General features: G+C 39.2%; 1 protein-coding gene across 1 annotated transcript in view; it reads right to left on the bottom strand.

Moving 5' to 3' along the window:
• The window catches only part of PRPF40A (pre-mRNA processing factor 40 homolog A), a 56,873-nt gene that overhangs the window by 13,562 nt on the left and 20,667 nt on the right, over positions 1–22,644 (bottom strand). Inside the window, exons 5-15 of the mRNA XM_061608768.1 lie at positions 20,832–20,854; positions 18,069–18,146; positions 17,862–17,972; positions 17,351–17,471; positions 16,630–16,654; positions 13,801–14,094; positions 10,702–10,810; positions 9,191–9,255; positions 8,644–8,808; positions 7,685–7,793; positions 7,154–7,304 (exon numbers count right to left, since the gene is read on the bottom strand). Of these exons, the coding sequence (XP_061464752.1) occupies positions 7,154–7,304; positions 7,685–7,793; positions 8,644–8,808; positions 9,191–9,255; positions 10,702–10,810; positions 13,801–14,094; positions 16,630–16,654; positions 17,351–17,471; positions 17,862–17,972; positions 18,069–18,146; positions 20,832–20,854 (1,251 nt within the window). The remainder of the gene's footprint in view (positions 1–7,153; positions 7,305–7,684; positions 7,794–8,643; positions 8,809–9,190; positions 9,256–10,701; positions 10,811–13,800; positions 14,095–16,629; positions 16,655–17,350; positions 17,472–17,861; positions 17,973–18,068; positions 18,147–20,831; positions 20,855–22,644) is intronic.

Here is a 22,644-nt window from a genome sequence, read left to right as displayed (position 1 = left end):
AAACGTTTTTAACGAGCTAGCCTCCTTCTGTCTAAATCTTATCAACTAACTTAAATTACTATTGTAAAAGAGACTTGTTTACGAATCGGCAACTCAGAAACTTGGGTGAGTCACACTTTTTTTGTATTATACAAAGCTAAGGAAGAAGGGAGCAATTCAAAGAACCTGCTTTATTTTTTATGACAAAAAGCTGGCTTAAAGCTGGAATTACAAAGATTAAACGGATAAGAGGCAACTTATTAGATAAGATGATTTGATTATTTGAAGGAAATATATCTGAGAATATTTTTTTTTATTTTGGATTAAATTTTTTTTTTTGAACGAATCTGCTGTTCGTGTATCTTACTAACTGCTGGATGCTGAGAACTGGATTTGTTTTACATTCCTGAATGTGCTGGCGATAAGAACTGTGTTGGTTAAACAGGCCTGGAATATTAACTTTTTTGTTGCTGGGAGAAAAGAAACTGTTTGCCTCTACATTGGCTAATAATAGAAAAGGTTTTTTTTTCCAAGAATGACAACTAGGAAAGCAGCCAAAGTTTTGGAGCGAAGAGTTTCAATTGATACACAGGAAGGGATGGACATGTTCCAGAAAATTATGGAGGGATTTAGTGATTTTAAACAAGAGTTGAAACAAGAGATGAAACAGGACAGACAACAACTTAAAGATGAATTTTGCAATATGAAAAAGGATTTTAAAGATTTACAAGATCATATTAAAACACAAGTGGGTGAGATTAAAAATAGCATTGGGCAATTAACACAGGATGTAAAAAATGTTAAAGATACGGTGCAAACCTTAGAGAATAGAATAGATATTACAAATATGGAATTGGAAAAAAATTTGGACTATATTGCTGTTATGGAACTTAGAGATAAAGAACATTGCTTGAGATTCCGTGCAATTCCTGAGGAAACAGGTGAAGATATCAAGAGAGAAAATTGTTAATGTTTTGGCAAAATCCTTCGACAGGAATGAAGATCGGATGGAATTTGAAATAGACAAAGTTTATAGAATTAATTCCAGATATGCAACAATAAAAAAAATCCCAAGAGATGTGCTTGTTTATTTTTTAAAAAAGAGGACCAGAGATATGGTTTTGCAACATCATTTTAACAATGTCTTCAAAATTGACGGTAAAGAAATACAGGTGATGAAGGAAATTCCTGTTAGGCTTCTACGTAAGAGAAAAGATTACGCTTTCTTCACAGAAAAACTTAAACAATGTAAAATTCAATTTAGATGGGATGTTCCAGAGGGAGTGATTTTTACATTTAGACAACAGAAGTATTGATTAAATACTGTTCAAAAAGCAAGGGATTTCTTGAGAAAAGCTTCAAAAGACATGGAAGAAGATAAACTCAAAGATATGGACATAATTCCTGGGAAACAAAGTCAACAGAAACAGGTAGAGGAAGAAAAGGATGATGATGGATCAAAGGGAGCAACAGGCACAGACTTTTCTAAAATACATGCTTGAAAATGGATTACAAATATCTAACTTGGAATATAAATGGAGCTAATTCGTCGCAGAAGAGAAAGTATTTCATTATTTGAAAAAATTAAAATTGGATATAATTTGTTTACAAGAAACTCATATTAAGAAGAAAGATTCTAAATATTTAATTTGTAAAAATTTGGGTGAAGAATTTATTTCAGCAGGATTCAAAAAAAATGGTGTGGTTCTTTATATTAATTCACAATTGTCTCCTAAATTGATATTATTGGATGATAGTGGCAGATTTGTGGGAGTTGAAATCACCATTCAGGGTACAAAAATTTTGATAGTGGGCATTTATGCTCCTAATGAAGATAAAACAAGGTTTTATACTGGACTTATGGAAAAATTATCAGAATTTGCATATGATCATTGGTGTGTCATGGGTGATTGGAATGGGGTAATTTCACCAAAAATGGATAGACTTTCTGAGAAAAATATTAAAAGAGACACGGCAAATTGCCGAAGATCTGTTTCGAATTGATGGAAAATTTAGAATTGGTGGATGCTTGGAGATATATAAATGACAATGCAAAGGAATTTACTTACTTTTCAGAAATACATAAAACATTTTCGAGGATTGATATGATTTGGATGTCTAAAAATTTAGTGAAAGATATTTCCAAGATGGATGTGTTACCAAAAACCTTTTCGGATCATAATCCAGTGATATTGACTTTAAAAAAAAAAATCTTGGATTTAGATGGAGACTAAATGAATCTTTATTACAGAATGATAAAATAGTGCAGGAATGTAAGAAGAAATTAAAAGAGTTTTTTGAACACAATTTACATAAAGGAACAGATGAAAATATTGTTTGGGATACAAGTAAAGCATATATGAGGGGATATTTTATTAAATGTAATTCTGAATTAAAAAAGAACAACAGAAAATGCAATTGATCTTGGAAGAAATAAAACAAAAAGAGGAAGAATTGAAAGAGAATCCAACTAAAGCTTCTACTGTAAATCAAATTAAAATGTTACAGAAACAAGTGTCAATGTTGACAGTTAGAGAAATTGAAAGGAAATTAAATTTTGCTAAACAAAGGACTTTTGAATTTGCAAATAAACCGGGGAAATTGTTAACATATAAATTAAGAAAAGAACGACAAAAAAATCTTATTTTAAAGATACAAGAAGATGAGATGTTGACAGACAATTTAAAAATCCAAAGGGTTTTCCATCAATATTATTCAACTTTGTACAAGTGTCAGGAAATTCCCTCAGAAAAACTAGAAGAGTATATATCCAAACAGAATTTGCCTAAAATTACAGATCTTCAGAGACAAGCTATTAATGGTCCTATTACGTCAAGAGAAATATCTGAGGCTATAAGTAAAATTAAATTAGGAAAGGCGCCAGGACCGGATGGACTATCAGCAATGTATTACAAATGCTTGGAGGAGGAACTTTTACTACCTTTACAGTATACAATGAATTCTATTTTACAAGAGGGGAAGATACCGGATAGTTGGAAAAATGCCAATATAACATTAATACCTAAAGAGGAGCAGGATTTAACCAAAACAAAAAATTATCGGCCAATATCTTTATTGAATAATGACTATAAAATTTTTACAATGATTTTGGCTGAAAGAATGAAAATAATATTGCAACAATTTATTCAGGAAGATCAAGTGGGGTTTTTACCTAAAAGACAATTACGTGATAACGTCAGGAATGTTTTGAATGTGTTGGAATATCTAGAACAACGAAATGACATACAAGCTGCTTTGATTTTCTTGAATGCTGAGAAAGCATTTGATAATTTGAATTGGAAATTTATGTTTAAGGTTCTAGAGCAAATGGACTTTGGAGATAATTTTATAAAATGGATCAGATCGATTTATACATCACAGAAGGCACAGATAATGGTCAATGGGGATTTAACGGACTCATGTGAAATACAAAAGGGTACAAGACAGGGATGTCCATTGTCCCCACTTCTATTTATTCTGGTTTTAGAAGTGCTGCTTAGAGACATAAGGCAAGACAAAAGGATTTCGGGAATAAAGATAAAAAAGAGGAATATAAATTGAGAGCATTTGCTGATGACTTGATAATTGTATTAGAAAATCCCTTGGAAGGAATCAAAGTATTGATGGATAAACTAGAAGAATTTGGACCATTAGCAGGATTTAAGATCAATAATCAAAAAACGAAGATGTTGGTGAAAAATTTATCTTTAAGAGATCAAAAAGAGTTAATGGAGAAGATAGATTTTAAAATAGAAGAAAAGGTGAAATATTTAGGTATCATTATGGCAAATAAAAATTCAAAGTTGTTTCATAATAATTATGAAAAACTATGGACAGAGATTAAGAAAGATTTGTTAAAATGGGATAAATTACAGTTGTCATTAATGGGTAGAATATCTGTAATAAAAATGAATGTATTGCCGAGAATGATGTTTCTATTTCAAACAATACCTGTCATATTCTCTGATCTACCTTTCAAACAATGGCAAAAAGATATTTCTAAATTTGTTTGTCAGGGGAAAAAACCAAGAGTTAAATTTAAATTATTACAAGATGCCAAAGAAAGAGGAGGGCTGGGATTACCAAATTTGAGACTTTATTTTGCTGCTTGTTGCTTAGTCTGGATAAAGGAATGGATTCTATTGAGGAATAAAAGATTATTGGATTTGGAGGGTCACAACCTGAAGTGGGGATGGCATGGATATCTATGGTATGATAAAGTAAAAGTTAATGTGGATTTTAATAATCATTTTATAAGACGTCCTTTGTTGAAAATATGGAATAAATACAAAACAAGGTTTTTTTCGAAAATACCACTATGTGTTTCAAGTCAAGAAGCATTTTATAGAAGAGAAATGGCTGGAAAAGAGAAATGGTTAACTTACCAAGAACTATTAGAAAATGTGCATGGTGAATATATAATGAAAGAGAGAGAACAACTAATAAAGGAAGGATATAGTTCACAATGGTTTGCCTATTTACAATTGTTAGAAAGATTTAAAATGGACAAGAAAATGTATGGGTTTGAAATAAATAAATCTGATTTTGAAATAGGTTTGTGTACAAATGATGAATGTATAATTGCAAAAATGTATAAATTTTTATTAAAAATGGACATGGAAGAAGAACAAGTAAAAGAGTGTATGGTTAAGTGGGCAAAAATTTTGGTTATAATATACAAATGGATCAATGGGAAAATATGTGGAAAAAAGGCTTGAAATTTACATTATGCTATAATCTTAAAGAAAATTTTTATAAAATGATGTATCGTTGGTATATGACTGCAGAAAAGTTGTCAAAAATGTATAGTAATGTTTCTAATGTATGTTGGAAATGTAAACAACAAGAAGGATCTTTTTATCATATGTGGTGGTTGTGTAAACAGGCAAAATTATTTTGGGCACAGATAGGTAGGATGATGCAAAAAATCTTAAAGATAAATATTCAGTCAAAGCCAGAAATTTTTTTATTGGGTTTTATGGATAAACAAAAGGAAAAGAAATATGGAAGAATAATATTATATATGATCACGGCAGCAAGATTACTATATGCACAAAAGTGGAAAATGGAATCGATACCAACAATGGAAGAATGGCTATTGAAATTAATGGACTTAGTTGAGATGGACAAATTGACATGTCTTATTAGAGAAAAAACGAGAGATACATTTCTTAAGAAATGGAAGCCTCTTTTGGACTTTTTGTTGAAAAAAAAAATGAAATGATGATAATGGGATTTGACGATTAATTAAGATAACTTTGGAAAAAAGTGAATTTCGTATGTTTTAGGAGACAGGTTTGATATATATTATATACTTATAGCTGATCTGTAACAAATCGGAAGTCAAGTTTTTCTTTTTATTTTATTTTTTTGTTGTATTGTTTTTGTTGTATTTGTATTTGTTTTATAAAAAATTGAATAAAAAAATTATTATAAAAAATAATAAAAAAAAAACCTCTTCAGATTCTGACTCCCCACTCCATTCCTCTTCGTCCAAGACCATTAAGTCGCTGTCTGGGTCAAGAAGTGTCTGTTCTGGTAGCTGAAGGTGCCTATCCTGAGCCGCGGCATAAGGATCCCAAGATGTGCGGTTCAGTGGAGGAAGTGAAGTTGCAACTGAGAGGCCCATAGGCGGGCCCTGAGGAGGCTGCGATCCAGATGGAGCCTGAGAGGGTGAGTGCGCTGATACTTCCTGCAAAGGCACTCAAGGAATAGATGGAGAGGACAAATCTCTAGCTAGATCCATTAAGAGGGAATCCCTGAGTTGTTCCTTCAGTTGTTGTATCGAGTGAGCTGAGAGCTGTAACTGAATAGGCTGAGCTCGAGAGTAAGAAGACTAGAGCATTTGCCACCCCCCCCGGCGCCTCTTGGATTTGTTGCACAAGGATTAGTTCTTCCAAAAAACCTGTGAAGACTTCAGGAGAGGAGGTGGTGGAAAAATGGCATCCAAAGAAGGGCAAGGCTGACTGCTTTCATCATCAGAAAGGGATTCCAGGTCCCTCTGGATGCTCGCCTGTCTCTACCAGTCATCTTATTGGTAACAGGAGCCCTGCCTTCAATAGCTACCCTGCCCACCATAACTTGTGCCTCAGCCACCTCGTGCCTGACGGTTCAGGGGTGGGCTACCACTGTTCCTGACTGATCCCCTGAAATATGCGACTGCCCTGGGACCTGGCTGGTAAAGGGCACAGATGCTGCATCTGGGGGGGGGGGACTTCATCCTCTTAGAGGGGTTCTCCGTTTTGTGGGTTGCTTTCCCCATGGGAGCAATGCACTGTGGGGCTTATGAGGGTAAAAAGGGCTGGTGGAAACAACAGCTGGAGAAGGTGCAGGGGGCACCCCTGTGGGTGGAAGATCACTGCTGCCCTCCTAGAAGGCTGTTAATGTGGCGGCTTGGGGGGAGCGAAATGCAGATCCCACCAGCAGCGGTATCTATCCTCCTCACTGGTCTTCTGCCGAGGGGGGGGGAAACAGTGGTTGTAAGTTGCTGGAGACAGTGGCACCCGTCCTACGCTTCCCTCTATTGCTGAGGCGTGGGAAGAAGAGCTGGCCATGAAATGGCGTGAAAAGTCTTGGCATGGGCTGGGGACGCTGTCGCCAGTGGGAAGACAGCTGCGGATGTTGAGACGGTTGCCGCTGTGGCTGGTTCCCAACAGGAAAGGTACCAATGCTGGTGGGGGTGGGTGGGTGGGAGGAGGACCTGGAGAGGCCGAAAGGCTCCCGGTACTGAAATGGGGGGGGGGCGCTGGAGGCTCCTTGCCTCGAGTAAAAACTTCCAGGGGAAGGAACACAAAGTCTTTTTTTTTAAACTGAAAGGGAAAAGTTAGAACAAAAAAAGCAGAACAAACAGTACAGAAAAAACATGAAAACAGCACACAAGAAACAATACAGGCCTGAACCAACGGAGGCAGAGAGAGTCCAACCGTGCACGGTGAAGGCAAAAGAAAACTGAGGCAGGAACAGGCACAGACCAGGAATGGACCTGCAAAAAGCTTCAACAGTGCTGTTTTGCCTTCAACTGCTAGGTGGAGCTAGATACCCACCTGATATCTTTTACATACACAGGAGAAATGAACAATCTAGACTGAAGGTTAATGATGGAGGTATTGTTGCCACCTAATCATCACTAAGCACAAATTCCCACAAGACAATAACTCAGTTATTTTATCCTTACTCTGAAGTTCCTCATCTTCTGCAAATGTAGGATTGTCCATCAGATACTGCTGAGCTTCAGACCAGGTAGTACAGTAAGTGACATTAGCCATATTGTCCAGGATGTTTTTTAATGCCTCCCAGTTCCTCTTCCTTAACTGCTTGGCTTGTTCCTGGAAAAGGTAAAAGACAAATGGAAGTTACTAAAATCCTTGGTAAAAAAACATTACCAACTGATTTATTAAGAAAAAAAGGTGCAGATTGCAAAGTAACTCCACCCTCTGTGAATTTTTGACTGCATAAACTTCATCACAGGCTCTCATTGACAATGTGCTTGCAGGATTATGTCTCAACTGAGCAAGTACTTTCAAGAAAAGCTGTGACACCACCGCATCACGCTTTTGCTCTATTTCTTTCTGAATTAAATGAAGTATAATAAGTAATGCTTATAAAAAAGACATTGTCATTTGTAGAAATCTAGCCATGAGACTCGTGTGTGTGAAAAGGAAGAGTCTATGGGAAGGAGGGGAGGAGTGGGTGTGTTCTTAATTACTTTTTCTTTTTTTGATAGAAAGAATAGGACATCTTCATAGATTTCAAGACGATCACGTTCTGATATTGCATTCCAGACCTCCATCTCTCCAAACATTTGCTCAGCTTTTCTATTGATAAAAATAAGGAAAAAATAATCTATCATAAATCACTTTGCTCCTACACTTCCCCACTGTTATCAGCGTTCCAGTTCTTGTCAAATGTGTGATAACAAAACTAATACAAAATGTGTAATCTGATCATGCAATTTCAGGTAAGACATGTTTAATATTGCAAAATTATTCCAGCTTGCCAAGATAAAAAAAAGGGCTTATGTGTTATCAATCTAGATTTTTAAAAAGAACGAGAGCTCTATATGCTGAATCCCAGCGCTTGCCATTTCTTTTCTGCCATGGTTTTGTTGAAAGGTTTTCAATATTTAACACAGAACATATGTGCTCTTGCATCCATTCCAAATACATAATTACCAAAAGGCCAGCAGTATATAACGCCATTGCACAAATGCAGAGACAACAGTGGGTCAGATCTAGATTTTGCGGTGGTGAAGTTCTGCTCACAATGGAAAAGGAAAGGGGAAACAGATTTTCCCCCATTTCCTCCTTCCCCTTGCAGATCTGCCGCAGACAGCTGGGGGACCCTCTGGAGCAGCATGCAAGGTGGCATACGGGACTGAAGGGGGAAACGGTGACTATCACCTTTCAATTTTCTCACACAGGGAATCCAACTGGATCTTGCCCCCTTCTATGAATGGAATGGGCAATTGGGATCCAAACCCAGTGTCATGCACAAATCCTCATTCCCCTTAAAACACATTCCCTTAACACAGTATTTGAAGCAACTTTAAAAGGAAAGTAAGATTTAAGGGTTCTTTGTAATTCACATTCCTCTCTACCTCTATCAAGCTCAACTGTTTTAAACTTTAAACTGTGCAACTAATATTACATATTAGGTTCATTTTACTTGTATCTGGTAGTGGATGTCATTTTCTCATGGTTTTCAAGGAAACGTTGAAAAGATTCCTTAGCTTCTTTGTATTTTAATCTTGCTTCTTCTTTTTCTTCTTTCTCTGTCTGGACTTTGTAAGCATTAAATGCTTGCTTTTTCTCACTTAGTTTTGCCAAAGCACTACCAATTGAAGAAAAAAAATCAAGAATTCAATTATACATGCAACATCAACTATGAGTCATTTTACTGAGATTCATTTTAACTATGCACACAGGGTGAGTGATTAGCACCTATTTGTTTCCCCTCAAAAACACACTTTTTGGGGGGAAAACTGTTCAGGAGAAAAAATTACTTAATTATGCCCCACATTTCACATACATCTCAAAGTGGCATACAAAGAAAAAAAATAAAACATACAATGTACAACATTTAAAACAGATTAAATCATAAGAACATTAGATCAGCATTCAAATTATGAGCTGACTTCAGCCGTCAAAACATTAGTTTATGCAAACAATCATTTAAAATTATGCTGACTAAAAAGAAAACGGAAACAACAAACCTGTATCTTGGATCGTTAATTATCATTTTCATAGCTTGCTCCCAAGAGGCATTGGATGGCACACGCTGTGAAGACGAAGTAAATCATGTAACTTCTCAAAACAGTCATGTTAAGTTCATGAAATGGCAGCCTTAGGAATGTTGTCTAAATCAAGAATGGATGCACCTAGCTTGAGCAGTAGGACACTACTGTAAAATTTATTGATGTCTAAAGAATATCTGGTTGCAGAAGTGGATATTTTGGAATTGTGTAATATCATTATTTTGCTGTATATGTTTTCATTAAAAAAAATAAAAATATCTGCATAAATGACTGTCACACTTGTTTCCTATAGGAATGATTAACTTCAATAACATGAGAAAATGATAAACATGGTACATAGAACACTTTCTACTGTCGTGCAGATTTCTAGCCTTCATTTCATAACATACTTGTATTTCTAGAAATGTTAAATCCACCAGTTTGCACATCACAGTAAACCATACTTAATGGTTTACTGTGAACACATCTATCTGGACTGCTTCACTCCTTTCTGCTAGCTTACAGAAGAAACAAACTGCAATCCCTGAATTAGACATAGCACTAAGCCAGGGTTTGTTTTTTCCACAGTGCTAGTGAAGAGGAGCAAAGTGGGCAGGATTGGCTTGCACATGGTTAAGCCATTGTTTATGGCCGACTGTGATAAGTGAACACAGCCAGTGTTTTTCATTCCTCATTTCCTATCTTTTTTTGAAAGGGTGGCAAGCTAAGGGCTTCATACTTTGATTCTGCAGTGATGTTTCATCAGCAACATTTGGGATGCAATAAATAAAATGAACTTAATAAAGCAACATCAAAGTCTCTTGAGAGTGAGAATTTATGAAGAGTAAGTGGATTGAGGTTTCTAAACACAACAGTGTTTCTTCCTCTCCATACGTCCCTGCTCCCACCCTCATTTCTGGGAATGTCTACCTATCTTGTCACCAGGATGGTCTTTTCAAAATAATTTGTCTTCTTCCTTGGTCCCCTGCACCCACCACCCAAGACCTGAACAAACATTAAGAATTTTTCACCAATACTGGAGCATGACGTGAAAGCTTATACCAAGCACATTTTGTCTAGAATGGTCCCTTGGACCCACCTGAAGGGTGATTTTCACAGGTACGCCTGCCATCAGTACGCATATCAGTCACTTAATTTGCCAGTGCCGTCTAACATCACGGCCCATTCGACCAGGTCTGCTGCCACTACGGCGGCTTTCCTAACTAATGCTCCTCTTACAGACATATGCAGAGCGGCGGTATGGGCTACCCCTAACTCGAGCCCCAGGTTTTAACTCTAGTGTATTCTTGCCTTCGGACGCTAGATGGCAGTACTACCCAATCTGATGGCAGGCTACCTGTGGAAAACATTCTTTCCATGTTTATGTCAGCATGTTATTCCATAAAGTTTCTTTCAAAAATCAGCACTTCGCCCAAATCAAGTATATTTGCAATTCTTGAAATTTTAAATAGTTGACTCAATTTAAAAACCTTTTCTTTCAATAGTTCTTTAAATGCTTGCTTAGCTTCTTCTTTTGTATTCCATGTGTAGGTTTTTTTAACTGGCTGGGCATCCTCTTCGTCCTTTTTGGCGGCAACACTATGGATTAAAAAATGCTGCTTCAGCAAAAAACAGTACTAATTGAATGTAACAGACATTAAGGGTGGGAACGGTAAACAACAAAGCTGATGTCTCCCCAGAAGTGACAGCACAGACAGCTGAATCCCAACCAACTTCAGGCATAATGGAGTTGCAGGATATAGTATGATCCAACAGCTGTGCAACACCCACTTAGGCCACTGAGACTGATCACCACAGCCCCAACAGCTCGTTGTCAGAGGTTTGGATCCTTAGAAGAATGAGTAAATTTCTGCTCATGCACCAGGGATTTGTATCCTTCCTTCCACTACAACCCCCTTGCACACACACATTCCCAGAAAGACTTCTTGAGGGTCGACAGACCCTCTGGAATGATGTGGGGTGGAGCACAAGAAAGTTCAGCAGGTCAGAGAAATCACACCAGAAATCTCTGGGTCCAATTGAGAAAGCACATGTCAATTCTACCCTGTTTCTTGCACAACCAGGAGCTCTCAACTTTTGACCGGGAGCTACTGCAACCAGCAGTATTATCTTTAAAAGCATGGTGCACAACTGCGAGCACCTCACGAGTTTGAGACCTGTATTGCCAATTTGTGGGTCATGACTGAAGAGGATGCTGTATGTTGTTGTTTTACTTGTATGCTCCTAAACTGGGTTGCAGTATTTTAAGTGTATATCTTATTGGTTTTAACATCTTAATAGTTTAATCCTGTTTTAATACTCATTTTATATGTTTATATGTTTTATATTTTTATAGGTTCTTAATGATACGTAGTTATTTTTATCTGGAAGCCGCCGTGAGTTCCAGTTTGGAAAAAGGGCGGGTATAAATAAAGATAATAATAATAATAATAATATGGATGAAGATTATGTTTAAAGAAATGCTTATAATTAAAATATAATGAAATATATCCCGATTCCTTCAGAATCCAGCGAGAAGAAGCAATTTCATACCCAACAGTAGTTGTCATATCAGATTAGTAAATTTAAAAAGCTGTTTGCTCCAATGTGCTAGTTTTCTTACAAATCAATTAAAGTCCAAAGGCAATCTATCTAGATAAATACTACGGAAATATGACAGTTATCCATGAACTGCCCTTGACTTGCGACCCATTCTTTTCAAAGCTCAATCTATGAACTTATTCATACAACTCATGCCTGTTTTCTCAGCCATTTGATGAGGGTAGAATGTACACAGTAAGACAGTAAGCAATTTGAGAAGGTCTGCTTGATTTGTACTGTTAATTTCAGAATGCTAAATTGAACCAAATACAGTAAGAAATTTTGATCCCACATTTTTCTACAAAAACCTTGGTCATGATGCAATAAAGTGCTAAGCTAATTCTGTCAACCCAAGGCTGCCTTAGATTTATGTTTCCAGAACAGCAGACCCAAATGCTGCATGTCAAGAGACTTTTGAAACTAAAAAGAAAAAGCTACTTCTCATATGGCATGGGGATAGGTCTGCTGTTCAACTACATACATTGTGTATCACACATAACAGTTTCCTAACTTGCAAGCAGATGCTGCATTCACCTGATATTTAGACTAAGGTTCTTTGTATCAGCTCAAGGGAACAGAAGACTTCCTCAATTTGACTCTGAGAAACAAATTATATTTTCAAAGCTTAATTCATACACATGTACAAATGAATCTTGTTTCCCAAATCATATTATACCATAAACAGATAAACAAATTGTTTATCTCACTTAGGTTCCAACTACTCACATCTGGGGTGATGTGAGTCCAGTGGAGGGGAGGCAGATGTTACCCAGGGGGTAGAGAAATCTATGACTGCCACAATGTTGGTATGTTTGGAGCACCAATTAAAATGCTTCATGTGGACTACACTATATCTGGTCCAGAAGCTGCAACTAGTGCTGAACACAGTGGCCAGACTGCTCACAGGAGCAGGCTACTGGCAACATGCTACTCCTTTGCTGAAAGAGTCAATTTACTATCGAGCTAGGTTCAAGGTTCTTGTGTTCATTCACAAAGCCCTCAACAACTTGGGCTCAAAGTACCTTAAGGACCTTCAATCCCCTGATCATTGTGATCTTCTGATGGGCACTTCTTGTGGTTCCCCACGCTCTTAAGGTTTAGTCAGTCTTCACTAGAGACCACCTTTAGTGTGGCAGGCTCGCCCTGTGAAACTCCTACCAGAATACGTTCAGCAGGAATCATCCCTGTTGTCTTTGGCATTGACCAAAATGTTTAAGGGTCGAGACCATACTGGGTATGGCCAGTTTTGACCAGCATCCATGTGTCATAGTAACCTCTGTTCTGGTGCAGGGGAAGGGGAAGATAAGTTATCTCTTCAAAGAACTCAGGTGAGGTGGCCCCCACCTCCTCTAGTGGTGTGATCATGGAGTGATTAGAACACAATTAAGTGTGGTTTTTTCCCCCCTCTCCTAAAATGGAGGCCATGTTTGGATGCCCCTGTGTTTGGATGTCCATGTGTTGTCTATACCCAACAGTTGGTGTTTGGGTCTAGGTTTTAAGTTGTTTATCTACTAAAGTTGTTTGTACTTCTAAGGTTCCTGGCACCTTTCTTAATAGCTCACTGGATTAGGAGAGAGAACATACTAGGTGCCTCTGTGACAATATGTGATAACAGGGTTGGAGAAAGCAAAAGGAATCTCCAGGAAAAAGCACCCCAGATCTGCTAGGAAGAATCTCTGGTGGGAGGGGTGACTTTCAATGCACTCATTTCTTCATCTCTCTGCTGTGGAAGGCCAAATAATTCCCAAACCCTCTTTTAACCAAGCCTCTTCCTGCACAAAAACAATGTGGTGAGGCACTGGTTGGCACAGACGTTCAGAATAAAAGTAAAAAGATGAGGAAGTGAGTTATTTACTTTTGCTTTTTGCTTCACTTTCCTTTGTTGGATCCACCCCCCCCCCCAAAAAAAAAACTATAAAGGAATATAAAGGAATCTCTTGGGGGGAAATGAGAGAAATAAAACGAAAACTAGACATGGAATTACTTACTCTGAGGATTCCTGTTTAGGAGCTTCTTCTACAGAGTTTGTGACAACTTCTGCAGTCTGTTCCTGTACAATAGGAGTAGTCGGCTGTACCTGCTCATCAGTTGTAGCAGTGACTCTTTCATTATCTACAACAGTAGCAACAGCAGAAGGCTCAGCTTCAGGAACTGATGCAACAGCAGGAACAGCAGGGGCTGCTGGGGCAACTACAGGAAGTTCAGGAACAGTGGCTGCAGCATTTGTGACACCTGGTGGAACAACTGCAGCAGATGTTGGAACCGATTCTTCTGTTTTACCACTAGATAAACAGACATCATTTTTGTATTAATAATCCTGCAAATTGAAGGAATGATGTATTTATCAAAGCATACATATATATGATTATTCCAGGGGGGAAAACAATTTCTCTTTGGACTTTGGAAGCCTACCATCAGCATGGCATGATTAAGCCATTCCTTACCCCCTGCACAATCTGCAAGCCACAGTCTTTGATAGCTCTAACTTCTGAAAAATTATCTAAAGGCCTATTAAGAAGACCCCACAGAAGCTGGTAATCTCCTCCCACCTCAATTTCCTCAGGTGGCTGGGATGGTCTGCCATTTCCAGCTGGAGAGAGATTGATCTGTGGAATGTTTGACCAGATTTTGTCCAATCCTCCTTACTTGATTATGATATATACAGCTTTCAGATTACTGGATCCAACACTCAAATATAAAAGTAACCATTATGAAAAACAAAATGGAAAGTTTTAAGTTTGCAGGGTGCAGACAATCAGTTAGTTCAATTTGCCATGCAGGAATTTGCCCATTTAAAATGGATAATACTAATTTAAAAAGCTAGTTCTACAATTTCTTTGAAGTAGAAAGTGAAGGTTAGCTTCTAAAGTTTAAAGTTATGTTCATATGTTCCTAAATTCCCCTCCGTAATTAGTTAATGTGTATATTTCATTGCTAAGAGGTCTTCAGAGATTCTGAAGTCAAATGTCTGTTTAAAGCAACAACAACAACAAAAAAGCCCTGGTAGTTTATACCAAGGGTCCATTTGGTTTGGCGTCCTATTTCTAACAATGGTCAGCCAGAGGTATGTATGTAGCCTGGACACAATAGCGCCCCATAAAGCATTTGTTTGCCTTGGCATCTGGCATTTGGGGATGTACTGCCTTTGAATATGAAGATTGTTTATGCATATCCTCTATGAATCTATCTTAACTCTTTTTAAAGCCGTCTAGGCCAGTGATGATCACCGTACCCTGTGGTAGTAACTTCCATAAATTAATTACATATCTGTGTGAAAAAACAGATGTTGCCTGCTCTCAGTCTACTGCTAATCAATTTCATTGGGTAAAACCCAGTATCTACACGTTATGAGAAAAAGCAAAAGGTTTATTTGTTCATTCACCATATACTATTTATAATTAGGGCTACATCTGCTCAACAAATCAGAAAGATTAATTAATTCAAAACCAATTAACTTGAGATGTGCTTAACTGGACAAGAGATTTTAAATACAAGAACATCCACAATCTGGATGGCAGGCACTCTCTTAGAAAAGACATTCTAGCCCATAAGAACATTCCTGCAAGATAGCACCTGTTGAAACATATGACCATAACAAAATGACAAACTTTGTACATATTTAGTCAACTACTTGATTGGTGCACTGAAACTCTCATAATTAAAAACTATGATTGCTTAATTAGATGCTGGTTTAGAAACTTGTATCATGTTCCTACTTGCAGCCCAATCCCAATCCTGCTTTACTTGAAAGCAGGTATCACTGAGTTCAATGGTAGTTTAATCTCAAGAGTGCACAGGATAATTCTCATATTTTTTAAAAATAAAAAGCCCAAACCTGTTTTGCAATAATACATTAATGAAGTTCAAATTGTGACTGTTAATTCCTTTTAAATTACAGGTCCCTAACCAATGTCCCACATCTGGCACCTCAGTGACCCCTCAAAATTTGTATCCAGCCGTTTTGATTGCTCAACAGATTTTCACTCATACTACAGAACTTCTCCTTTCTCTCCTCCCATGCACCTGTTCAAAGTTTGCTCCAGAGAGTTGGGAGCCCCTCTGAAGCAGATTTTGGGGACAGGCAGGGCAAGAGAAAGGATAAGTCTCGCTGAATGAATGGGCTTCGACTTCCATAAAGTTGGATACAGCCCTCCCCCTTTCTAAATTACTATTCTATGGGTCCTTTGCTGTGATACCATAAGGGATTTTGTGCCTCCTCCACATTTGATCTTAAAAAAGGGCATATCCACTTTTGACACGTAGCCTTTGATCGACCATTGGCCCCAAAAGGGTTAACCAACCCTATTTTAAATTAATAGAAGACAATACTGCAAACTGTTGTCAAAAATGCTACACTGTAAGTAGTTTTACTGATACGGTGAACCTCCCAAATCCTCATCTAGTAGCTAGAAGAGACATTCCATAAGAACCATAAAGATATATAATCATCCCATACTATGGGTGGAATCCGATGTTGCACAAATGGAGTTCTGCTCGCGCAATACAATTTCACCTTCCTCTCCTCCCTCCATGCCCCTAAATCTGCTCCAGAGGGCTGCAGGGGGAGGAAAAGAAGGTGAAGTTCAGGGAACAAGTGAAAGCCAGCTCTGCTCACACAGACAGGATTGATACAACCCTATACACTAAGGGTTAAACTTGTATGGAAATGAAATGAAAAATGATTAAAATCATGCTCAATTTGGGTGAATATTCCTTTTTTAAAAAAAAAACAAACCATAATATTTTACTGATATTACCCTTCTTTAAAAAATCCCAGTTCATGTCATTTTTCTCAAGTGAAATATTTTCAAACGTACCTGTTTTCTTCAGCTTTAATCATTGCTGTACAAAAGAAATAAATTGTCGTTCAGATTCAATTTGAATAAAACTGCACATTAAAGGAAATGCATGTAATTTCAGAAACAGGTCTTAAACTTTTGAATGCAATAAATTACATCAAAATATTGAAAAGAAGAAATGTGGCCTCAGCACGGAAGTATTTTATGGATGCATGGACCTTTGGGATACTGGCAATAATCCTTTTGCTTTTGTTGCTTGAAATACTGACTTTTGAGCAGGGGCAATAAATTAGTGGTAGAGTACATGCAGTTAAAAGGTCTTAGGTAATACATTTATGAAGATATGTGCCTGAGATCTTTTGACTACTGCCATTAATCAGAGTAGAAATGACTGAGGGAAGCTACTACTACTGGGTAACAGCTGTTCTTCAGGTCACTCCACAACAGCTGTTGGGGTTGATAGTGTTTATTATAGTTCCAAACAAGGGACTCTTTCATTATACAGCATCCAATCTTGACTTAATCAGCTAGAGTTAACACTGCTATCAACGGACTATGGATTACTCCAAGGGTGGCTAACCTTCAGCCCTACAGATGCTGCTGCACTACAACACCCATCATCCCTCATCATTATGGCTATGCTGGCTGGAGCTAATGGCGGCTGAACATCACCTGGAGCGCCAGATCTGGTAGGTGATAGCTATCAATCAAAATAGAAAAAGGTTTCTATGGAAGTTACCTTCAAGGTCTTCAAGTTCTTTGGGTTTAGCCCAGCGTGACTCTTTTGTTTGGGAATTGTAGTAGTAAGGCTTTCCAGAATCAGATTTATATTCCTTCCATGGACACTTTGACAACAATTGCTAAGGGGAAGAGAGCATTTTGACCAAGACATTTTTAAAACATTCCATAATATTGTACTCAATACATTAAAAATCCCTATAAAATCAAAAGATTTTATCAAAGGAGAGATATGCAAAGCCGTATCATAGGAAACAAAGGACAAGATACGAAGGGCTATTCGTGAGATACCATGCCTGTAATGGAGTTTCTGGGGCACCCTCTTCCCACTGCATCCCCTCAAAAACCTAAACCTGAAAGTTAGGGAACTCTCCAGAGTAGGATTCAAAGTTGCACAAATGGCTGCAGCTGGAAAGGAAAACTGGCACACACCTCAGTGATAAAAAGCATTTTACACTCACTAAAAACATGGTCAATTAAACCGTTAATTTTTCTCAATTTGTTCATTTTACCTCTGCAGGTGTTTTGAGATCATCTGGTTTCTCCCAGGTAGACTGCTTTGTTTCAGTATTATAGTAGTATGTTCTTCCATCTGGTGATTTATGCTCTGACCACATAGATTTCTATGAAAAACAGTGCATCATATAAACAAATTATGGTACATGTTTAGGAAGTGCAAGAAAAGGGTGACAAAAATGTTTAAAGGAGGAATGTGGTACCTGTTTGGAAGGTTCCTCATTAGCAGAGCTGTTAGTTGGGGTGGCTTGCTGCACTGAACAAATGACTGGAGGTGTAGGCTAAATAATAAAGAGGAAAGCACACTTCTGAAGAACGGATACCAGGAGTTTACTTGTTCTTACAGAAGAATACACAGCCACAAGTAAAATATATCCTTCAATCTGTTCAATGGCTTGGTTCATGAGCAATGCAAAAACACTGTTTATTAACTCAGGGTTACACCACCAAGAGTGACATTTGTATCCCCAACCAGCATCAGAGGACTCGCCCCAGAATAACGCCAAGGTGAAATCCAGATCTGCACCAGAAACCTCTATTCAAATGAAACTGACCAATTCCCCTGCCCCTGGACCCTGTGAGAATAGACAGGTACTAACTCTGCAAAGATTACCACCATCTAGCACTCCTGTTCCTCAGACTGTATCACCCCTCCAGCTGCCCTCTCCAAGCTTTCTGCTCACAAGATTGTTGCCCTGGGCTCCTTCAACAACTGCCTCTACAGCTATTCTGGAGCCTGTCATTTCAATAGCAGATTAAATGTACGAGGAGTAGGCCACACATGCAGTCCACATTTGCCACAATGCAGCTCATGCAGGATGACTTCTGCAACTATTTTTGAGCCACAAACTCCTTTCCCCCGCTCAGAAAGGAAGCTCATCACAAATAACTTAAATATGCAGGAGTCCCAATAATGTCTTTGGCAGCTGAAATGTCCACTGCCATGGTCACCATTCCATCCATGCATAAACCAGCCCATATCAGTGATGGAGAAGTGGGACAATGTTAGTTTCCAAGGTGCTTTTTGGATTTCTAGGGCTACATTCAACCAACTGGCTGAGATCACACCCGTACTGCAGTGACTGAACATCATGATGTACAGCAATGTCCATGAGAGTGGCACTAACCCCGTTCAAACTAGCCAATAATGTGGCTTACCCACCTCTCACCATCACCTTTGGGGTAGGAAAATCCATAGCTTGTGTGATATTCTGAGGAACTGTGTTCCAAAAAACTGTATCTTACTAAAGTGATAAACTGAAGATGTGTCTTCACTGCCTGATCAGTTGTAGTACAGCTGATAACTACCAAGACAGGACCCTCTGCAGAGCTACAGGACCCAGAAGATCGGTACAGAAGGAGGCGGTCTTTCAGATATTGAGGGCCCACTTCATTTAGAGCTTTAAACACTAATGTAAGTATCTTGAATTGGCCCCAGAAACGAACAGGCACCTGTTTTAAAACAGGTGTTATATGAGCTCTAAATGGAACCGCAGACAATAATCTGGCTGCTGCCTTTTTGACCAGTTATAGTTTTCAAATAATCTTCAAGGGCAGCCCTACATAGGGTGCAATGCATAGTTCAATCTGAAGATTACCAAAGTGTGGGGTACGGTGGCTAAGCCATCTCTGTCCAGTAGCTGGTGAACCAGTCATAGCTGGAAACTGGCACTCCCATGTACCGAGGCTAGCTGAGCCTCTTCAGCAATAGCGTTGCATCCAGGAGCACCCCCAAGCTATGGACCTGCTCCTTTCAGAGGAGTACCACCTTGTCCAGAACAGCCCATCTCCCTAACTCCTGGACTCGAGAATTCTAAACATGTATCAACTCTGTCTTTTCAGAATTCAGCTTCAATTTATTAGTTCACATTCATCCTCCTCCATGCAAGGTTTAGCACTTTAACCTCCTCTTCCAATTCAGATGGAAGGGCTGGATCCATCTACATATTGGTGGCACCTCATTTCAAATCCCTAAGGACAGCTCCCAGCAGTTTAAAAAAGATACTAAATTGCATGATAAAACAAGGTGAAACCTGTCAAAACCTCCTCCCTCCTCCAGGAGGAGATTGTCAAAGCATTAGTTTCTGCTTTCAACACAGTTGGTTGGATAAAATGAAAACAGTGGTTAGTTTAATTATGGTTTATATTTTAAACAAACTGGGTTGGATCCAGAGATGGGCAAGTATAACTCCGCAATGGAGCTTCCCCAATTCCTCACCCTGTTATAGCCACTTGCACCTGACCCACCCCAAGCCTCTCCTGAGGGTTAATGGACTCTCTGAAACAGTATCTGATGGGGCAAGGAGAGCTGCAGCAGGACAACCTTGCATGTGCAGAAGTACCTTTCTGTTTGTGCAAGACATCCCTGAAGCCAAATCACTAGGATCAACTCTCACAGTTTAAAGCAAACAGTGGTTTGTCTTGGGTTGGACATAATAATAAACTGCAGTTAGCTGAAAATGGAAGCAAATACTTCCAATCTACTCCTTGTGGCCATGCCAGAGAGTACAGGAGAAGTGTGGTGGGATGCACAAGCCCAGACTCACTTCACATAACCTGTGAATAACCTGAATGTCCAATGAGTATGTATTTGGTACTACTTTGGATTCACTCAAGCCTGACTCCAAGAGCAATGTCGCAGCCAGCTGACAAGAACTTTTATGAGTTGGCTTGAGGGATTTTCCAGATAAAATAATACTGTGCTGGCTAATCAGGCATGAATGGGGGAATGCTAAGAGATCTGCATGAGGAACCAGGCATGCATTAGACAGAATTTATATTTAATTTATGCATGTGCTTCGGACAGACATGTGTTAGAATAAGTGGAACTCATACAGGCACCCAATGGACAGGACAGGACAGTGTAATCTTGTCGTAATATTACAGAGAGGGGAAAAATCATGGAAATTGGCCAAAATTTAAATACAAGCAACAATTTACTAAGGCAACAAAAGTCTCTTGTTTACCTGAGTTCCTGGAGGGGCTAAACCTATGAAACATACAAGAAGAAACCAAATTTTAGATAATACAACTAAAATAATGCCACCCCTACCCATTTGGTTTTAACGTGACTCAAAAGGCTTTCACAGACTACACGAACACATACATGCTAAATTTAGTAAGTAAGTTACAATTAACTATAGACTATATGATGGGTTTACATTTTGGCAATGGGCACATACTAGATGCAGCCAGTCATATCTGTTTATGGCAGTCTTTTTCCTGCAGCTCCCTGAATATTTCAAGTATCTCTCACTTACTTCTGCCTAATCACTATTTGTGCAAACAAATAACTTTTTCAGAACAGGAAAATGAGAATCTGAATTGAATGCTGAAAATCTAAAGATCCCCAATGTTGACAATGAAGATCAATTTTCCCTATGAGTCCGGCCATCACAGCGGGTGTTAGCTCCACCTATCGTGCGAAGGCAAGAATGTCTTTGAAGTCAAGACTAGGGGCGTCAGGCCCCTCCCACTCTCCAGTTCATTCTTGCCTTCGTACGAACAAGATTGGAAAATTTATCATTGAGATCCTATAGCGTAGCAATTTAGCTAAGTTGTTTTTGTATTTGTTTGTTTTGACTGGGTGCGAACCCAGCGTCGCTTGTGTGTCTTCCCAGTCCTTCTTTCCCTACTTTCACTTACCTCTGTTGCTTGTTAGAGGTTCTTTCCCTCAAAGACCGCGGCTGCGGTTCTCCCTGATTTGGCTTTAACATTTTATTTTCGTTCTCCCTCCTGCTTGTCTGGCGACCCCCACAGAGACCGCGGCTGCGGTGTTCTGCGTTTTTTGGCCGTTTTGAGCTTCGGGAGATCGCAGCCTTTTCTCTCCCATAGCGGTTCTGCCTTTCTCAAGTCGCGCTCTGTGGAGCCCTTGAAGAGACCGCGGCTGCCGTTTTCTCCGAGGCGGGAGCCTGCGGCTGCGGCTCCCTCCAACCTTTTTTAATCTACCAGGGTTCTGCGTCCCTGGAGCCTGGCGATCCGGCTTTCTCTCCGCTCCTTTATTTTGCCGCGGAGAGCCCTGTTCCCGCCGGCGACAGCGGCTTGCCTCCTGCTGCCTCAGCCCTCACAGGCTTTTCTCGGCACGTTAGTTTTGCCACGGCTAGCCCTGCTCCCGGCGCCGGCAGCGGCTTGCCCCCTGTTGCCTTATCCCTCACAGGCTTCTATCTGCACTTTCTTTTTGGGGGTTTTTTGGAGCCGCTAGTGCGGCTATCGGCCCCGCGGCTCTCCCTGCTAGTCTGTGCTGGGCAGCCCTTCCCCCCACTTCGTCCCCAGACGACCGCCATTGCTCCTTCTCTCTCCGCCTTTTTTGATCTTTTTTTCCCGCCCTTTTTTCCGGGCGCCATTTTTTGAATTCAAAATTCCCGCCTTTTTTGTTACCCTTTATTAACCATCGGATACCTTCCCTGCAGGCTATCTATCCGTATGTGTGTTGTATACGTGCTGCTGTAAACAGACTTACACAGGGCTCACTTGCACACAAATTTACTGTGGTGCTGCAAACAGACTTACACAGGGCTCACTTGCACACAAATCTACTGTGGCTGTAATCCTAGTGGCTGGATTATATTATCAAGGCTGGAGCTCCAATCCTAGTGGCTGGATTGTATTATCAAGGCTGAAGCTTTAATCCTAGTGGCTGAATGGTATTATCAAGGCTGGAGCTTTAATCCTAGTGGCTGGATTGTATTATCAAGGCTGGAGCCTTAATCTTAGTGGCTGACTTGTACTAAATCTGATTTATATTGGTATATCCTGCCCCCTCTGGGGCCATGTACCACG

This window comes from Rhineura floridana, chromosome 2, assembly GCF_030035675.1.
Source record: "Rhineura floridana isolate rRhiFlo1 chromosome 2, rRhiFlo1.hap2, whole genome shotgun sequence".
Taxonomy (NCBI): domain Eukaryota; kingdom Metazoa; phylum Chordata; class Lepidosauria; order Squamata; family Rhineuridae; genus Rhineura; species Rhineura floridana.
The sequence above is the reverse complement of the archived record's forward strand: the minus strand, read 5'-3'. Positions and strand labels throughout refer to the sequence as shown.